The sequence below is a fragment of the Dasypus novemcinctus genome, chromosome 9, assembly GCF_030445035.2.
Source record: "Dasypus novemcinctus isolate mDasNov1 chromosome 9, mDasNov1.1.hap2, whole genome shotgun sequence".
Classification (NCBI taxonomy): domain Eukaryota; kingdom Metazoa; phylum Chordata; class Mammalia; order Cingulata; family Dasypodidae; genus Dasypus; species Dasypus novemcinctus.
In genome coordinates this window covers 65097406-65115744 of record NC_080681.1, presented here as the reverse complement: position 1 = coordinate 65115744, position 18339 = coordinate 65097406, and the positions used below count along the sequence as shown (strand labels likewise).

Sequence of the window (18339 nt, the reverse complement as noted above, 5' to 3'; positions counted from 1 at the left end):
TGAAGAACCAACTTTTGGTTTTGTTGATTCTATTGGGTTTTTGTTGTTGTTGTTCTCAATTTCTTTTATTTCTGCTCTGATCTTTTAATTTTGTTCCTCCTGCTTTCTTTGGGGAGAATTTGCTGTTCTTTTTCTAGTTTCTCCAGCTGTTTAGTTAGGTCATTGATTTTAGTGCTTTCTTCTTTTTTAATGTAAGCATTGAGGGCTATAAATTTCCCCCTCAGCACTGTCTTTGCTATATCCCATAGGTTTTGATGTGTTGTGTTCTCATTTTCCTATGTCTCAAGATATTTACTGAGTTCTCTGGCAATTTCTTCTTTGACCCACTAATTACTTTAAAGTATGTTGTTTAATCACCATATATTTTTGAATTTCCCCTTTTTTTTCCTATTGTTTATTTCCAGCTTCTTTCCTTATAGCACTCAGAGAAAGTGCTTTTTGTAATTTTGATCTTTTAAAATTTATTGAGATCTGTTTTTTGACCCAGCAAATTGAGAAGAATGTGTATACTGCTGTTTTGTGGTGCAGTGTTCTAAATATATCTTTATCATATGATTCAATTTCTCTGTTTCCTTACTGATTCCTTTCCCAAGTGTTCTATCCAATTCTGAGAATGGTGTATTGATGTCTCCAACTATTATTGTAGAGAAGTCTATATCTCCCTTCTCTTTTGCCAGTGCCTCGTGTATTATGGGGTATCCTGGTTAGAGGCATATATGTTTAAGATTATTATCTCTGTTGGATTGCCCCTTTTATTAACATATGATGTCCTTCCTTGTCTTAATACCAGCTTTGCTTTATTCTGTTGGATCGTCCCTTTTATTAATATATGATCTCCTTCCTTGTCTTAATAACAGCTTTATTTTTAAAGTCTATTTTATCTGTTATAAGTATAGCTACTCCAGTTTTTTTGTTGTTTTTATTGTTACTGCATGTGTGGAATATTTTTTTCCAGCCTTTCACTTTTGATCTATTTGTGTCCTTGGGTCTAAGGTGAGTCTCGTGTAAACAGCATAGAGATGGCTCATATTTTCTTATCCATTCCACCAGTCTGTGTCTTTTGACTGGGGAGTTTAATCCAATAGCATTCAATATTATTACTGTAAAGGCAGATCTTATTTCACCCATTTTGACCTTTGGGTTTTATATTTTATATCTTATTTTCAACATTCTTTTTATACTTTAGTTACTTTTACTGATAAATCTTCATTTCTAGACTCTTTTCCAAGCCTCTTTCTCCTGTCTTTTCTTTTCAGGCCGTAGCACTCCCTTAGTATTTCCTGGAAGGTTGGTCTCTTGGTGATAAGCTCTCTCAGTTTCTGTTTATCTATGAATATTCTAAACTCGCTTTCATTTTTTGAAAGACAGTTTTACTGGGTATAAGACTCTTGATTGGCAGTTCTTCTCTTTCAGTATTGTAAATATATCATACCACTGCCTTCTGCTTCCCTGGTTTCTGATGAGTAATAAGCACTTAAACTTATTGGGCACCCCATGAATGTGATGAATAGCTTTTCTCTTGCTGCTCTCAGGATTATTTTATTTTTAGCATTTGCCATTCTGATTAATATGTGTCTTGGAGTAGGTCTCCTCGGATTTATTTGGATTGGAATACATTGTGCTTCTTGGACACAGATATATATGTCCTTCAAAAGAGATTTTTTATTTTTCTACCATTATTTTTCTACCATTATTTCCTTGATTATAACTTCTGCTCATTTTCCCTTCTCTCCTCCTTCTGGGATACCCATGACATGTATGTTTGCATGACTCTTGCCATCATTTATTTCCCTGAGTCCCTGTTCAATTTTTTCCCTTCTTTTCTTTATCTTTTCTTTCATATGTTCACCTTCAGGGACCCTGTCTTTAAGCTAACTGATCCTTTCTTCTGCCTCTTCAAATCTGCTGTTATATGTTTCCAGTGTATTTTAAATTCTATTTATTGTGCCTTTCATTCCTATAAGATCTGCTCTCTTTCTGTGTATGCTTTCAAATTATTCTTTGTGCTCACCCAGCGTCTTCTTAATCTCTTCGGCCATTTCATTAAATTTATTAAGGAGATTTGTTTGAGTATCTATGATTAGTTGTCTCAACTCCTTTATGATATCTGGAAGTTCATTAGTTTGTTCCTTTGATTGGGCCATATCTTCCTGCTTCCTAGTATAGCTTGTAATTTTTTTGTTGGTGGCTCAGCATTTGATTTTCTTACTGTTTTTATTCTAGGTTCAGTTTCTGTTTTTAGCGTAGGGCATTATATTTGATTGGCTTTGTGCTACTGTCCCTCTTAAATACTTGTTTTAAGTTATTTTGGAACTTTTTAATAGCTTGTATTTATCCAATCTGAATTTTTTTTCACTTTTATTCATCTGTTTCTTGCCCTTTCTCCCTTGCTGGGGGTAGAGTAGGAGCTGGGAATGTGCTTGGTGTACTATAAGACATGGATGCAGAAGTTGCCCACATTGCCCCAGAAACTGAAGAAGCTCCACTTCACTTCTTCCCTTACCTGGGGTGGGGATGGAGCCACAGGTGTGGGCAGTAAGCTTAGTTGTGTGGGCCTAAAGCAACTGCAGTTGCCTGGAGATGCTGGGGAAGCAGTATGCCCCTTCTGCCCTGCCAGCGGTGGGGATGGAGCCACAGGTGTGTGCAACAATCTGCTCTTGTGGACCAAAAGCAACTGTAGTTGCCCGGAAAGGCTGAGGAAACACCTCCCACATTCCTTCCCTGTCATGGGCTGGGATGGAGCAATAGGCGTAGGTAATAGTCTAAGCTGTGCTGGCTGAAGGCTACTGCCGTTGCCTGGAGAGGCTGCCAAAGCACTGACATCCCCACCTTCTGCCCTGGCTGGAGGTAGGGATGGAGCCACAGGTGTGCACAACAGTCTAATTTGTGCTTGATGAAAGCAACTGCCGTTGTCTGGTGAGGCTGAGGAATCATTTCAGTCTCATTTACTGTCATTCTTCTAAGGATGTTCATACCTTGCTCTTGAGCTCAAGACCCAGCTGCCTGCTAGAGTTCTGTACCTCCAAAGTCAGCAAATCCAAAACCAAATTTATCATCTTCCTATTCAAACATGCTTCTCCTCTGTAATTACCAGTCTTAAGAAATGACATCATCTACATTAACACCAAGCCAGATAACTGAGAGACATTTATGTCTTCTTATTCTTTACCTTTTGTGTTCAAAACCAAGTCCAAATGGTTTTACCTTCTAGGTATTTTTGTGTCCATCTCTTCCTTTACTTTCTTCCACTTTAATTCAGACCTTTATTTTGTTTTGCCTGAACTGTTGCAATATCCTCCTCAGTGGTCCCACTGTCTTTTCTAGTGTGGGCTCTTTCCAATCTGTTTTTTCCATTTTTGCCAGAATGACCCTTTAAAAATACAACTTTGTTCATCTCTCTCCCCTACTTAGATTTTTTTTTAATGGCTCTCCATTGCCTACCAGCTAATATCTTAAACTTCTCTGTATAATGTAGTAGGACTCTGTGCTTTGCTAATCAACTTCATCTTCTGCCAAATTACTTCACAGAACAAATCAATATGATTTTGCAATATCTCTTTCTCCTTCTAAATTGCCGTCAATCTGCTTGTCTACCAGACCAATTCTTTTTCCCCTCAAGTAAGTCTAAATCATTCTTTTATTTACATATATATTTTTGAGTGCCTATTCTGTACTAGGTACCATCCTAGGTACTTTTGTCTTAGTCAATTTGAGTATTTCTGTTTCAAACATCATACTATTATTTTTGTTTTGTTTTGTTTTGAACAACAGAAGTGTGTACACTGCATGCCTTTTGGAAAAGCAAAACTCCACATGCTTCTCTTCAAAATTAACTCAGCTATTTGTGAATATTTCTTTCTAATATGAATTTTAAAATAACTTTATTGAGGTCCTCAAAAAATAGCCTGCTGGAAATTTATCAGGATTGTATGGAATCTATAGATTTAAATTGGGTCCAAATTGTTTTCTTTACAAGGTTGTCATCTATAAACATGGTATATTTCATCAAGCCTTCTTTTATACTTTTTTTTTTATCCCCCTCGCCCCTGTGACTTTTTGTGTGCTGTCTCCTCTCTCTGTCCATTTCTGTGCATTCTTCTGTGTCTGTGTTTATTTTATTTCCTCTCCCCCTTTATGGCTTGCTTGCTGTCTGCTCTCTGTGTCCATTTGCTGCGTGCTCTTCTGTGTTTTTGCTTGTCTCCCTTTTTCATTGTGTCACCTTGCTGAGTCGCCTCTCTGTGGCACTTGTGGGCCGGGTGGCGCTCCACGGCGCTTGCGGGCTGGGTGGCTCTGCTCAGTGTGCAGGTGAGCCTGCCCTCACAAGGAGGCCCCGGGACATAAACCCAGGGTCTCCCATATGGTAGACGGGAGCCCAACTGATTGAGCCACAGCCGCTTCCCTCTTTTATAGTTTTTAAAAGAGCTAAACCTTTTCTTTATAAAGACCTCATGCCTTCTTTCCTTGGTTGATTTCTAGATACCTGTAAGTTTCTGTTGCTGTTGTGAGTGGTGTCTTATTATTCTTTATTATGTTTTCCAGTTTGTTACTGCTGATGTAGAGAATTGCTATTGATTTTTCTTAGCTGCTCTTGTTAAGTTTTCATATCACATGGCAATGATGACATTTTTTATTTTTTCCCAAACTTTATTGCCTCTCATCTGTTTGTCTTTTAAACCTTGCGATGACTAGTACTTTAATATTACATTGAATAATAGCAGTGATGTGGAAAATCTTAAAATTTTCCTCCATCTTAAAAAGTAACTACGTATTACATATGATGTTTTTTATAGCTTTTGGGTTCATATCCTTTATCAAATTTTCTGGGTTTAAAACAAAATCATAAAGAGCTACTGAACTTTATGAGTATTTCTACAACTATTGAGATGCTAATGTGATTTCTACTAAAATTCATTAATATGGTGAATTAAATTGATAAATTCTCTAATGTTATTCCATCCTTGTATTGTAAACCCTAATTGATTATGATGTAATTTTTCCCCAATGTATTATTTGATTTGATTAGATAATATTTTATTTGCTATATGTACAACTGTGCTCATAAGTGAAAGGTATTTACATTTTTGTATCCTCCTTATTTAATTTTGGAATCAAGAGTACACTGACCTTATACAATTATTTCAGTAACCCCTTCCCACTGTTCTCTGTTTTTCTATTTGAAGTGGCAACTTGAATAAAAAAGGAATTGTCTATTCTTTGAAAATTTAAGAGATCTCATCTTAAACCATGAAGGCCTAAGTCTCTTCCAAATGGAAATTTATGATTAGCATTTCAATTTCTTCAGTAAATATTGAGATATTTAAGTTTTATTTTTCTCTCTGTGACATATTTTATCCATTTTGTCTAGGATTGGTTTTATTATTTTTAAATTTATTTCAACTCTAGTTTCCTCTAATTCTTTATTTTGTTTATTTGCTTTTTTTAAATCCTTGATCAGTCTTGCAATTAATCTAGTCTTTCCAAAGAAACATAGTTTTATTCATTTTTTTTCTGTATTTTTCTTTTTTACTTATTTCTGGCCTTATCTTTATAATTTCCTCATTTCTTTCTTCTTCAGATTCATTCTTTTGTCCCATCTTTACTGATATGAATGTTTAGCTTGTTCTCTGATGTTTATTTAAAGTTGTTTCCTTCTAACTACTGTGGTACTATATCATAAATTTCAGATGATAAATGTTTCAAATTTTTATAATTTTAAGTTTACAGGCACTTGGGAATTTAAAAAGCTATTCCTCTGTTATAGGTTTACAATTTTACTGCATTATGGTCAGAGAGCCTGGTCTCCAATGTTGATTTGGTGGTAGTGTGTGGTATTATGGCTTCTTCTGTGGTTGGCATGGGGTTGATTTCTATGACTGTATCATCTCTGCTTGATAACAATGTGTACTTCCTGCTTGCTGGTTGTAATGTTATATGTACCCATATGTGTATGTATGAATAGTAGTTTTGAGCTTATTATTATTCGTATCTTTGCTTATTTTTTGTGTACTTGCTCTGTTGGTTTCTGAGAGAAATGTACTAAATATTTTCATATATAATTGTTGATTTTTCTATTTCTCCCAATTCTTTCAGTTGTTACTATATATGTTTGAGGATATATTATTAGGTACTCATTTATTCACAATCATACTGATCATTTTACCAATATGTGTTTTTCACCTTCAATTTTTTTTCTGTTATTAGAATTGCCACCTCAGGTTTTCTTTCAGTCCTTCTCATGCCTTTATTATCAACTTTTCTATATGTTTTATTTAAGTATGTGTATTTAAGGTCCTGGTCTTTTATTACTACTTTTAGACCATTTACTTATGTGTTGATTTGGATACTATTAGGATCATTTTGCCATCTTATTTCACATTTTCTATTAATTATATGTTTTCCCCTTTATTTCAATTTCCTGTCTGCTATTAGATAAATAAGAATTATCTTCTTTGGGTTTGAGAATGATACATTTTATTTTTATCCAACTGGTGATTGTCCCTAACCAATTAACACCCTTAAGTTTATCAGTATCTTGGTCTTCCCACTTAGCTCATTCTCACCTCCATCCTCCTTTTCCTTCCTACTCCATCTAACACCATTTTGGTGTCTACATATTTATTTTAGGATTGCTTTAAATTTTTTTTTACAGCCCTGGCTTTTTTATACAAAATTAAAATTATGTTATTGCATACCTTAATATCCTCATATCATGTAATATCATCTTACATTTATTTATTTTCTTGGACAAGAATCTTGCTTGGTAAAAACTTTTGGAGACTTATGTGGCTGAAAATATTTTTATTTCCTTCTCATATATTAATAATTGTTTAGCTGAATATAAAATCGTATGTTGAAAGTTCTTTTCTTGCAGTGCTTTGAAATTACTAATTCATTTTCTTCTTGAATCCAGTGTTGATACTTTTTAGTTAGAAGATTGATTTTAACCTGCATCCTATTCCTTTGGAGATATCTGCTTTTTTAATGGAAGCCTTTTAGTGATTTTTCCTTTAGCTTTGATGTTCTTAAATTTCATACCCCAAACCGTGAGTAGGTGTGGTTTTTTTTCTTTATGTATCATATTTGGAACACTTTGAACCCTTTCATACCCTGGTCTTAAATTTTTCTCCAGTAATCGGAAATTCTTCGTCATTATTTCTTCAGATTCCCTTCTTTTTTCTTCTATAGGGACTCCTTTTTATGGGCAGTGACACTTTTACTTCTATCCTCTTCATCCCCTTATTGTTTTCTTGTGTTTCTTTGCCTTTTCCATTTCTTTATCCTTTCCCAATGTCTTCTGAGAATATTCTGTACCATGATTTTTCAGTTCACTATTTTTTCATTCACATATATTTTACTATTTAACCTATCTCATAACACATAGAATAGAGGTTGAACATAATGCTTTATGAGTTTCTTCAATTTCTTCAACTATAGAATAGGGATAGTAATACCTACTCTGTAGAGTTGTTTTTGAGGATTAAGGAACCTCCTCCAGGTAAAGGGCTTAGAACAATGTCAGATATATAGTAAGTGAGGGCTACTATTTTTGTTCCCAGCCTAACCTGGGCGCCTCCCACCTTAGACAGCTTTTCATCTCCACAAGTCTACTCTTGTCCAAGATTGTAGCACTTCTGGCCTGCACGGTATATATGGGAGGAATAGGGAGAGTTGGGGTGGTGAGAAGGAAATTTTCAGTGACCACTGGTCTGACTGTGCCTAGTGTTATCTGTTTCCCACCGACTCAGAGCTTGAGCCACTCTGCTGTAAATTCATTGATTCTATGACTGGCAATAGCTAGATGCTGCTATTTTCCCACAATGTGGAGGAGGGACATAACACAACTAAAAGCCCTTCCCCAATCTGTACCCTTCTTGGTCCAGTAGGTCCAGGCCCTTTTGTGCTCTTTGCTGATGTTGACCTCCACCTCCACATTGTGTCCAACCACCTCTACTTTTCTGGGGGTTTCTTGAAGATTTTGTGTCCATTTCTTAGATCCATCAACCTCTCCCTCTCAATTCATGGTATCTGGATGGAGAGAGGACTCAAGTAATGTTCCTATGTTCTCCATTTGCTCATGACTCGAGGTAAATAGTTTCCTTTTATAGTGTTAGACTAATATTCTCATCTGTCATGCTGGTTCTTTTAACTGAAAACAATTCCACTTTTGTAGAAAGCAACCCAATTACGTACAGTGAATGTAAGGCAATTCATCTTAGTCTCATTTTAGAGGATTAAGTTAATGAGATAAAGACCTTCGCTACAAGAAAACTTTTGTCTGTAGCCCACATTACAAAATTTTAGATCACCATTATAATAAGGTTTTTCTGTTGTATCAGAGTATTCACATTGTGTCAATAAGTTATGTCTGTTTATAAATTCAGATTCCCTTGTTATTTTCTGTATTTGTTACTTTATGAAAAGATTTATCTTATTAAATTGTCAGTCTTCTTAAAGTCAGTTTATATTTAATTGAGACATTCTATGAGAATTCCAGGATATACTGTATGGTAGAGCATCTAACATATTAAAATTGATAATTGTGGTGGAAAGTATACAACAAATGAATCATATAAAGCAAATTGCACTTATTATAACAATAGGTCTTATTAGATTAATGAGACTATCTGGTAGAAAGCATAGAAAATTATATATTTTTAATGTATCTTTGTTCTATTACTTTATATTTTTATATTCACTAAAGATGCACAATAATCAAAAAGGCCTACTTCCAGAGCCAAATCCAGTACAAATTATGAAAAGTTTAAACAACCCTGCCATGTTACAAGTTCTTCTACAACCTCAGTTATGTGGACGAGCTGTTAAACCAGGTAAGCATTTATATTTAAATTAAATATAGAATGTTGGATTTTAATTAATTTTACTGCTTTACTTAAAACACATTTAAATTCGTTTAAAGATATTTAATTATTCTATGGCATGTCAAATGAATCTTAATCCATAATCTGAGGTGATATTACGTTTTGACTATTTTTGGTAGGCACTACCTACTATGTGTTTCCTATTTTTTGCTAACATAACAATAATAGATACTAAATATTAAACCTTCAGTTTAGCTCCCAGTTGAGAGGAATTTATAGACCAGGTAATAATTAACATACTGCATTGTTATGGCCTACATCAACAAAAGATACAGTATTTTTCTATGTAGTATTTTTCTGCAGAATTATTTTGTTGAAACAGGCTAAAGGTCTATTTTCTCTGCCCTTTATTTTTATGTATTTTTAGAACAGCTTTTGTTTTATAGAAAAACAGCATGTAGTACAGAGAGTTCCCACATACCTCTCTCTACCCCCACCCAGTTTTCTCTATTATTATCATCTTATGTTAATGTGGTGCATTTACAGTTAATCAATGTTGATACATTATTAGTAACTTAAGTCCACGGTTTATATTAAGGTTTGCCTTTTTGCATTGTTCACTCCTATGGGTATTGACAAATGTATACTGTCCTGTTTCCACCATTACCAGTATCATGCAGAATGGTTTCATTGTCCTAAAAATGCTCTGTTCTCCACATATTCATCTGTCCTCCTCTCTCCCCACGACATCCTGGCAATCACTGATATTTCGCTGTCTCTATAGTTTTGTCTTTTCCAGAATGCCATATAGTTGGGATCATGTAGCAGGTACCCTTTCCAGACTGGCTTCTTTCACTTAACAATATGCATTTAGGTTCCTCCTTGTCTTTTTGTGGCTTCATAGCTCATTTCTTCTTATCACTGAATGATAATACATTCTGTGGATGTACCACAGTTTGTGTAACCATTTACCTATTCAAGAACACCTTGGTTGCTTCTAGCTTTTGGCAATTATGAATACAGCTGTTATAAACATTCATGTGCAGGTTTTTGTGGGGACATAAATTCTCAACTCATTTAGGTAAATACCTAGGAACATGATTTCTGGATCCTATGGTAAGTTTTGTAAGAGACTGCCAAACTGTCTGCCAAGCTGGCAAACCATTTTGCATTCCCCCTGGCAATAGACGAGTTGCTGTTGTTCCACATTCTTGTATTTGGTATTTGCCAGCTGTTTTTGTTTTTGTTTTTAGCCATTCTAATAGGTGTGTAGTGGTATCATTGTTGTTTTAATTCCTATTCTAAAATAATTTGACTTTGTAAAATTGTTTCTAAAATTGTTTCACTTGATAAAAAAATGACAAAAGCATTATTTTCTAAGAATTGTGCAAATCCTTATAGTGTTAATATACATGAAACATCCACATACCTAGAAAAAAGTATTCTTTTTTCTAAAGAAATTGCCTTCTGAAGTGTACAGTTGTACATATATAAAAATCATATTTAAGCATTTCAGTGAAATCCTTCAGTGCCAAGGTTTAAAGTAAATGTTTAGAGTGTATATTTTAAATATACTCATTTTAAGTACTTCATATAATCATCAATTAATTGTATGTAAAAAGCCTGTTTAAGAATTTATTTGCCTGGCCTATTATATAATCAGATATCTCTTCTATTATTTTAACAGTATATAGACTTCATCTTTGTCTTGAATGCTCTAAGCAGAAGTAGCTTATTATTTCCCAAGGCATCCTGGCTTGAAAGTTCTTTATATTAGGCAGAAATCCCTGTAACTTCTAGCTACTTCTAGTCCTGCCTCTGAAGAAACACAGAATAAAGCCATTTTCTGTAAGGAATGACTTCAAATATTTGAAAACAACCACCTTTGGTTTTTCCCTTCTTCTATTCCCACATCAGTGGTCTCCAATTTTTTTTTTCTTTTTTGACTGTGCAATCCTATCAGTAATCTTAACAGAAAAATATTTTTCAAGAGGCATGTATATGTCAATTATATATCAATCATATACATGTATCATTGTCAATTCATATATTATGGAATGGTAAAGTTTAATATTTTCATTTTTTAAGATGAAAAATATAAATAACAGTTCTAATATTTTCTTTCTACATCTCACTTTTTCTACCTCTTATCTACTTTGGAAACTACAGTTACATAATTGACTTTCTGTAACATGACATGCTCTGCAAATCCCTCCATGAGTTGTTCTCTTTCAGATGTACTAGATTTTTTTGTCTTGTCCTCACATACAGTGCTCACAGACATGAATATATCTGTAAATGGGTTTTGATCAGGCCAAAATGCAGTGGTATTTTCTTCCTATGATCATTATATTTCTATTAATGCAATACAAGATTGAATTAGTGTTTGAAGGAGTGTAATACATTCTTGGATCTTTTGGAAAATATTGTCCACACCTTTGGACTCTGGGCTATCTTTAATACCCCTCCCCAGTACTATATTTGTCTCTTCTTTACATCTAAGACTAAATATACTCTGCTTCTCTACGCAGATTGAATACATCACCATAAGGAAGTATGCTTCTTCATGTTTTAGTGCTATTTCCCCAATATTAAGAAAAATGTTTCAGGATTACACCAGGTACAGCTTCTTCTTTGTGTGAGGTAGCAAGGGAAGAGGATTGATTTCCTACCTCACTTTAGCATATGCAAGGCTTCCTAGAAAATGTATGGAAAGTTTCTTAGTGTTCAGAAAATACACTGTCCACTATGCCCTTTACTGTGTCTTAACTATATCCCTTACTATATCCTGAACTCCTCACAGAAGACTTCTATGAGCAAACTGAAATTACCCCTCATCATTCTTTATACCCTTGCCCTAATTCTTTCTCATTGTATCATTTTTCAAAAACTGACATATATCATACATTTATTTGCCTGTTGGCTCCATAATGGCAGGAATTTGTCTGTCTTGCTCATTTCAAGCACCTGGAACAGAATTGTTATTTATGTTATAGCTATTCAGTAAATATTTGTGCACTTATTAAATTTTCTTTCATTTTCATTCTCTGTCCCTGATTTATAATTGCTACTCACATATGATCTAGTCTTTAAATTACTAACTACTTTTCTTATCTGGATTCCTTTCTGGCTAATCTATTCTGCACACTGCCATTAGATTGGTTTTCCTCCAAAACTCAATTTGATTATATTACTCTGACCATATTTATCATTTCTCTTCAATCCAGCCTTAAGTACCTTCAAAAATAGAATACCTTCAAAAATACAATGTAATGCAAATATTTTCGATTTTGTGCATGCTCCCTCTCTCCATATATATAAAATATGTATTAGTATAAATCAGTTGTGGTCTAAACTGTATTTTTAAAAACAGCTTTATTGAGGTATAATTGATGTACATTAAACAGCAAATATTTAAATTCTTGAACTTGGTAACTGTACATAAGGTGGTTACATGAGTGAATATCCTTGTTCTTAGGAAATGTACATGAAGGTATTATATCATGTGTTCAAGGAGTATGTTATACACAATCTACTCTTAAATGTTTATAAGATAGGTAGAGAGATACGTTGATAGAATGGTGTAGCAATGTGTCGAAATGTTAAAACTGGTAGATCTGGGCATCCATTGTGGAGGGGGTTATGCTGTAGTTCTATATATGGGTTTTATATTACTTTTGCAATTGTCCTGTAAGTTTGAAATTATTTAAAAATAAAAAGTTCAAGACAAATGTGCATATTTAAAGTGTACAATTTTTATAAGTGCTCACTTTTGTATACAGCCATGAAATCACCACAAGCAAAATCAGTGAGCATATCCATCACCCCCACATGTTTCCTCATGCCCCTTTGTAATCCGTCTTCCATCCTTTCCCCAGCAAACAAATGATCTGCTTTCTGTCATTACAGAATAGTTTGTGTTTTCTAGAAATATGTAACACTGGATCACACCGTATGTACTGTTTCGCTTCTTTCACCCAGGTTATTATTTTGAAATTAACCAGTGTGTCCCAGTCTACAATTTGTTTATCCAAGGACTTGATGAACATTTGTTTTTTTTCCAGGTTTGGGTAATACAAATAAAATTGCTATTAATATTTGTATATTAGTCTTTGTGTAGATTTATGCTTTTATTTCTCTTGGGTAAATACCTAGGAGTAGAATGGCTAGGCTATAAGGTAGATGTATGTTTAAGTTGTAAGAAATTGTGCAACTATTTTCAATGTAGGTGAACCTTTTTTACATTCCCATCATGAATGTACAGTGTTCCAGTTTGCTTAATATACTCACCAACCTTTTTAATTTTATAAAAATTAAAATAATATATATTTTATTTAATAATACATCAATCTTTTTGAATTTTAGCCATTCCAATGGGTATGTAATGCTATCTCACTGTGGTTTTAATGTGCATATCTTTTTTCTTTTTAAGATTTATTTTTTATTTATTTCTCTCCCCTTCCTCCCTCCCCCCTCCCCCGTTGTCTGCTTTCTGTGTCCATTCACTGTGTGTTCTTCTCTGTCCACTTATATTCTTGTCAGCAGCACCAGGAATCTGTGTCTATCTTTGTTGTGTCATCTTGCTACATCAGCTCTCCCTGTGTGCTGCACCACTCCTGGACAGGCTGTACTTTTTTCGTGCTGGGTGGCTCTCCTTATGGGGTGCACTCCTTATGCATGGGGCTTCCCTAGGCGGGGACACCCCTGCGTGGCAGGGCACTCCTTGCACGCATCAGCACTGCGCATGGGCCAGCTGCACACCAGTCATGGAGGCCCAGGGTTTGAACTGCGGACCTCCCATGTGGTAGATGAACGCCTTAACCACTGGGCCAAGTCCGCTTCCCATCTTATTAACTTTTAAGAGTTCTTTATATATTCTAGATGCAAGTCTTTTGTTGGCATCCATTTTGCAAATATTTTCTTCCAGTCTATAGATTGTCCTTTTATTTACTTAACATGTCTTTTTTTCCCTCACCCTCCCCTCCCCTCTCCCTTCTCCCACCCCTTCTCTCTCCCGCCCTGCCGTTTTTGCTGTCTGTGTCCATTCACTGTGTGATCTTTTGTATCTATTTCTCTTTTTTGTCTTCTCTTCTCCTCTTTCTCCTCTAGGATTCACTGGGATTCAATCCTGGGGACCTCTGATGTGGAGAGAGGTTCCCTGACAATTGCACCACCTCAGTTTCTGGTCTCTGCTGCGCTTCACCTTGACTCTCCCCTTTGTCTCTCTTTTGTTGCATCATCATCTTGCTGCATGACTCATTTGCATGGCACTCAGCTCACCATGCGGGCACTCAGTTCACCATGCAGGCACTTGCACAGACACTGGCTCATCACGCAGGCAATCACACAGGCATTTGGCTCACCACACGGGCACTGGCTCCCTGCACAGGCATGCTTTCTCTTCTTCTTTATGTCACCAGGAGGCCCCAGGGATTGAACCTAGGTCCTCCCAAATGGTAGGCTGAGGCCTTATCACGTGACGCACATCCACTTCCCTACTTAACATGCCTTTTGTTGAGAAAAATTTTTACTTTGACGAAGTCCAATTTTTAAAAAAATAATTTGTGCTTATGTCATACTTAATAAATCTTTGCCAAATTTAAGGTCATTTTGATTTTCTCCTATTCTTTCTTTCATAAGTTGTATAATTTTAACTCTTAACATTTAACATTTAGAGTCTGTGATCCAGTTAGTTAATTTATTTTATGAGGTGAAGTCAGAGTCCAGTTTTTTTTTTTTCTTATGGTTTCAAATCATTTGTTAAAAAGTTCTGAAATCAGATAGTGTAAGTCCTCCAACTTCATTCTTCTTTTTCAAAATTTTTTTGGCTGTTTGAAGTCCTTTATGTTTGCATATCAATTTTAAAGAATCAGTCTGCCAATTGACATGAAAAATGCCTGCTGGGATTTTGGTAGAGATTATGTATACTATTTGGGCAGAATTTGGAACTGTTTTGAGTTTTCTGATCCATAAACATGGCCCATCTCTACATTTATTTAGGTCTTCTGTAATTTGTGCAATGTTTTGTAGTTTTCAATGTATAGCTCTTACACATCTATTGTCAGATTTATCATAGCATTTCATATTTCATGATGTTATTTTAAATGATATTGGTTTTTTAATTTTAATTTTCTATTGCTAATTGCTAGAATAGAGAAATACAATTGATTTTGTATATATATCTTACAACCTTGCTAAACTCATATATTCTAGTAGCTTTTGTAGTTTCTTAGAATTTTCTATATAGATTATCATCAGCTGCAAATACAGTTTTACTTCTTCCAGAACAATACATATGACATCCATTTCTTTTTCTTGTCTTATTGCAGTAGGTAGAAATTCCAGTAACATTGTGCATAGATTTGATGAGACTACATCCCTGCCTTGTTCCAAATCTTAAGGAGAAAGTATTCATGCTTTCATTATTAAGCATTATGTTTGCTACAGATTTTTCATAGACTTCCTTTATTAAATTGGGAAAGTTCCCTTCCTTCATTGCTGAGAAATCATGAATTATGATAATGCTGGAACTTTTTTACTTTTTCTCCATTTATTGAGATGATCTTCTTTTTCTTTCTTGTCTGTTAACATAATGAATTACATTAAATGATTTTTGAATGTTCAACCAAACTTTTTTCCCTAGGGTAAATCCCACTTGCCATGATATATTATATATTGTAATTTTTTTAATATGTTCGATTTGATTTCATAAAATTTAATTTATAATTTGCATATCTATACTCATGAGGGATATTAGTCCATATTTTTCTTGTAATATCTTTCCTGGGTTTGGTACCAGGAGAATGCTGGCCTTAGAATGAATTGGGAAATATTTCTTCCTCTTCAATTTTCAGAAAGAACTGGTGTATAATTAATATAATTTCTTCCTTATATTTTTGGTATAATTCACTAATAAAGTCATCTGTGTTTTGAATTTTCTTATGAGGAGATTTCTAACTACAAATTCATTTTTTAAATATATAAGAGCTATTCAGAGTATCCATTTCTGTTTAGTGGATTTTGGTAATCATTATCTTTCAAGGAAATTATAAACTTTGTGTAAGTTGTCAAGTTTATTGGCATAACATTAATAGTATTTCCTTATTATTTTAGTATCTTTTGGGACGATAGTGATGTAATCTGCCTTATTCCTGATATTGGTGATTTGTATCTTCTCTCTTTTTTCCTGATCAATCTGATTATAGGTTTATGAATATTATTGAACTTCTCAAAGAACCAACTGTTGGTTTTATTGACTCCCTTTGTTTTTTTCTATTTTCTATTTAATGGATTTGAAATGTAATTTTTATTCTTTTCTTCTACTTGTTTTGGGCTTTATTCTTCTTTTCATGGTTTCTTAACATAAAGCAAGGTTATTCTTAACTCTTTTCTAAAGTAGGTGTTTAGTACTGCAAATTTCCCTCTAAGTACTGCATTATACAATTTTTTTAAAATTCATTTTTTAAAAATATTACATCCAAAAAATAAACATTATACAAATTTTGATGTATCATGTTTTCATTTTTAGTCAGTTCAAAATACTTTCTAAATTCCATTTTGATTTTTTCTTTGATATGTGGGTTATTTATAGGTGTATTATTTAGACTCCAAAATATTTGTGATTTTCCAGATATCTTTGGAAAGATAATTTAATTCATTTGTGGTCAGAGAACATACTTTGTGTAATCTAAATTCCTTTGAATTTAGTGAGACTGGTTTCATGGCCCAGAATACCAATGATACTGATAAGTGTTCCATGTATGATCAAGAGGATTGTGTATTCTACTTTTTTTGGGTGGAGTGTTTCATCAGTTTGGTTGACAGTCTTGTTCAAATCTTCTATATCCTAACTAATTTCTTGTCAAGTTATTTTACTACTTACTGAGTAGAGGGATTGAGCACAGGGAGAGACCCCAAGAGCTAAGGGTAAGGGCAGGTAGGTTGCAAGGCTATAAACATTTCTGTAGTGTTTTGATTCCTGTGGTAGTTATTTTTAAACTGGGCAATAATGTGTTCAGTTATGAGCTGTGAATAAAAATATATTTCAGTGTTTTACAGTAAAATACAGTGAGTACCTGAAAAGAGAGAGGGAGACTGGGGGGGTAGTATTGAAACTCTAACCATAATTGTGGATTTGTCTCAGTTTTCAATTCTCTCCTTTGCTGATGCATTGATATTAATATAGCCACTAGTTTTCTTTCCATTAATGTTAACATAATGTTATATATGTATTATTGATAAAAGTGTCTTTTAATTTGCTAAGTGGGTTTGTATCTTAGGTTACCTTGGAAAATCCTTTTCTTAAGTTTCTTGTATAGTAATACTATTGATCTATAAATAATCTATGATTTTAAAATAAAAATGTAGTTTTAAAAATTTTGGCATCTATTCTTTGTGGTTCCCATAATAATTTTTTGAGGAAGAACATTTTCATTTCTCTTTTCTAGATGAAAAATCTAGCTCTTTGTAATTATTAACAGATGATTAGCCCTAGATGGTCTTTAGTTTAATTAAGTGTAGATGTGCTTTAAAAACCCCTATTTCAAATCCAGAATTAGCAAAACAAAACTGTTCCACTCAAGTTATCTCTATTAGTCAAATAACATTTTTTTCTAATTTTCTGTGTGTTACTCCCTAACATTTTTACTTAGAAGGGAGCTTCTGTCTGTATACCAGTTTTCCACCAAGAAATGCCTTTTTTTCCTACATTGGAATAGGTAACACAATCCTGGAAGGGTCCTTTTCTATATATCTTCACTTTCTTATAAATCCCCTAAACTTATACCATAATTAAATGTTCCCTTCATTTCCATACACTCTAGGTACTTCCTCCTTTGCTAGAGAAAATATTAAAAACTGTTGAATTATATAGTTCCCTGTTGGTTGACTAGCTGACTTAAATCTATTCCCAAAATCAAGATCATATACCATTTCTACCCCATGAGATAATCTCAGATTCTAGTATGGACTTCAAAGAGATATTTTAAAAGTTGGATGCAACAAAGATTTATTTCACTACTTTCTCCTAGTCCAATGATTTTTATTTGCCATGTTTTTTTCATTGTAGAAAGATATTACCAGGATGTTTGTGGACTTTTAAAATTATGACTCTTTTCCAACCAGCATATACCTTTATATCAACCTTGTAATTAGATTAAAAGCCCTTTCCCAATAAATAGTGTCTTCCTAATAAACAATTCGTCTAAATGATCTAATCTTCTCCACTACCAATGAGGAAAATGTGGCTTATTCTAAATAAAGCACTTTCTAACAGTCAATTTTCCAAAGGTGTAATAGACTGCTTCAGCAAGTAACAAATTCCTTAAAACAGTCTTTAAGCGTGGGATGAACTTATAGGTATGTAATATATAAATGTCAAATATTTTTTATCATTGGATTAGATGCTTTTGAAGTGCCATCTAATTATGACCTGCTGTCATTATAGTTAACTATTGTATTGGTAGAGAATTTGTTATGACTCTTTCCAATTTCTTCATAATAATTTGATGAAATAACTTCA

General features: G+C 34.0%; 1 protein-coding gene across 1 annotated transcript in view; it reads left to right on the top strand.

Moving 5' to 3' along the window:
* Window positions 1-18339, top strand: part of RAVER2 (ribonucleoprotein, PTB binding 2) — a 110425-nt gene that overhangs the window by 53388 nt on the left and 38698 nt on the right. Inside the window, exon 6 of the mRNA XM_023586140.3 lies at window positions 8702-8828. Within this exon, the coding sequence (XP_023441908.2) occupies window positions 8702-8828 (127 nt within the window). The remainder of the gene's footprint in view (window positions 1-8701; window positions 8829-18339) is intronic.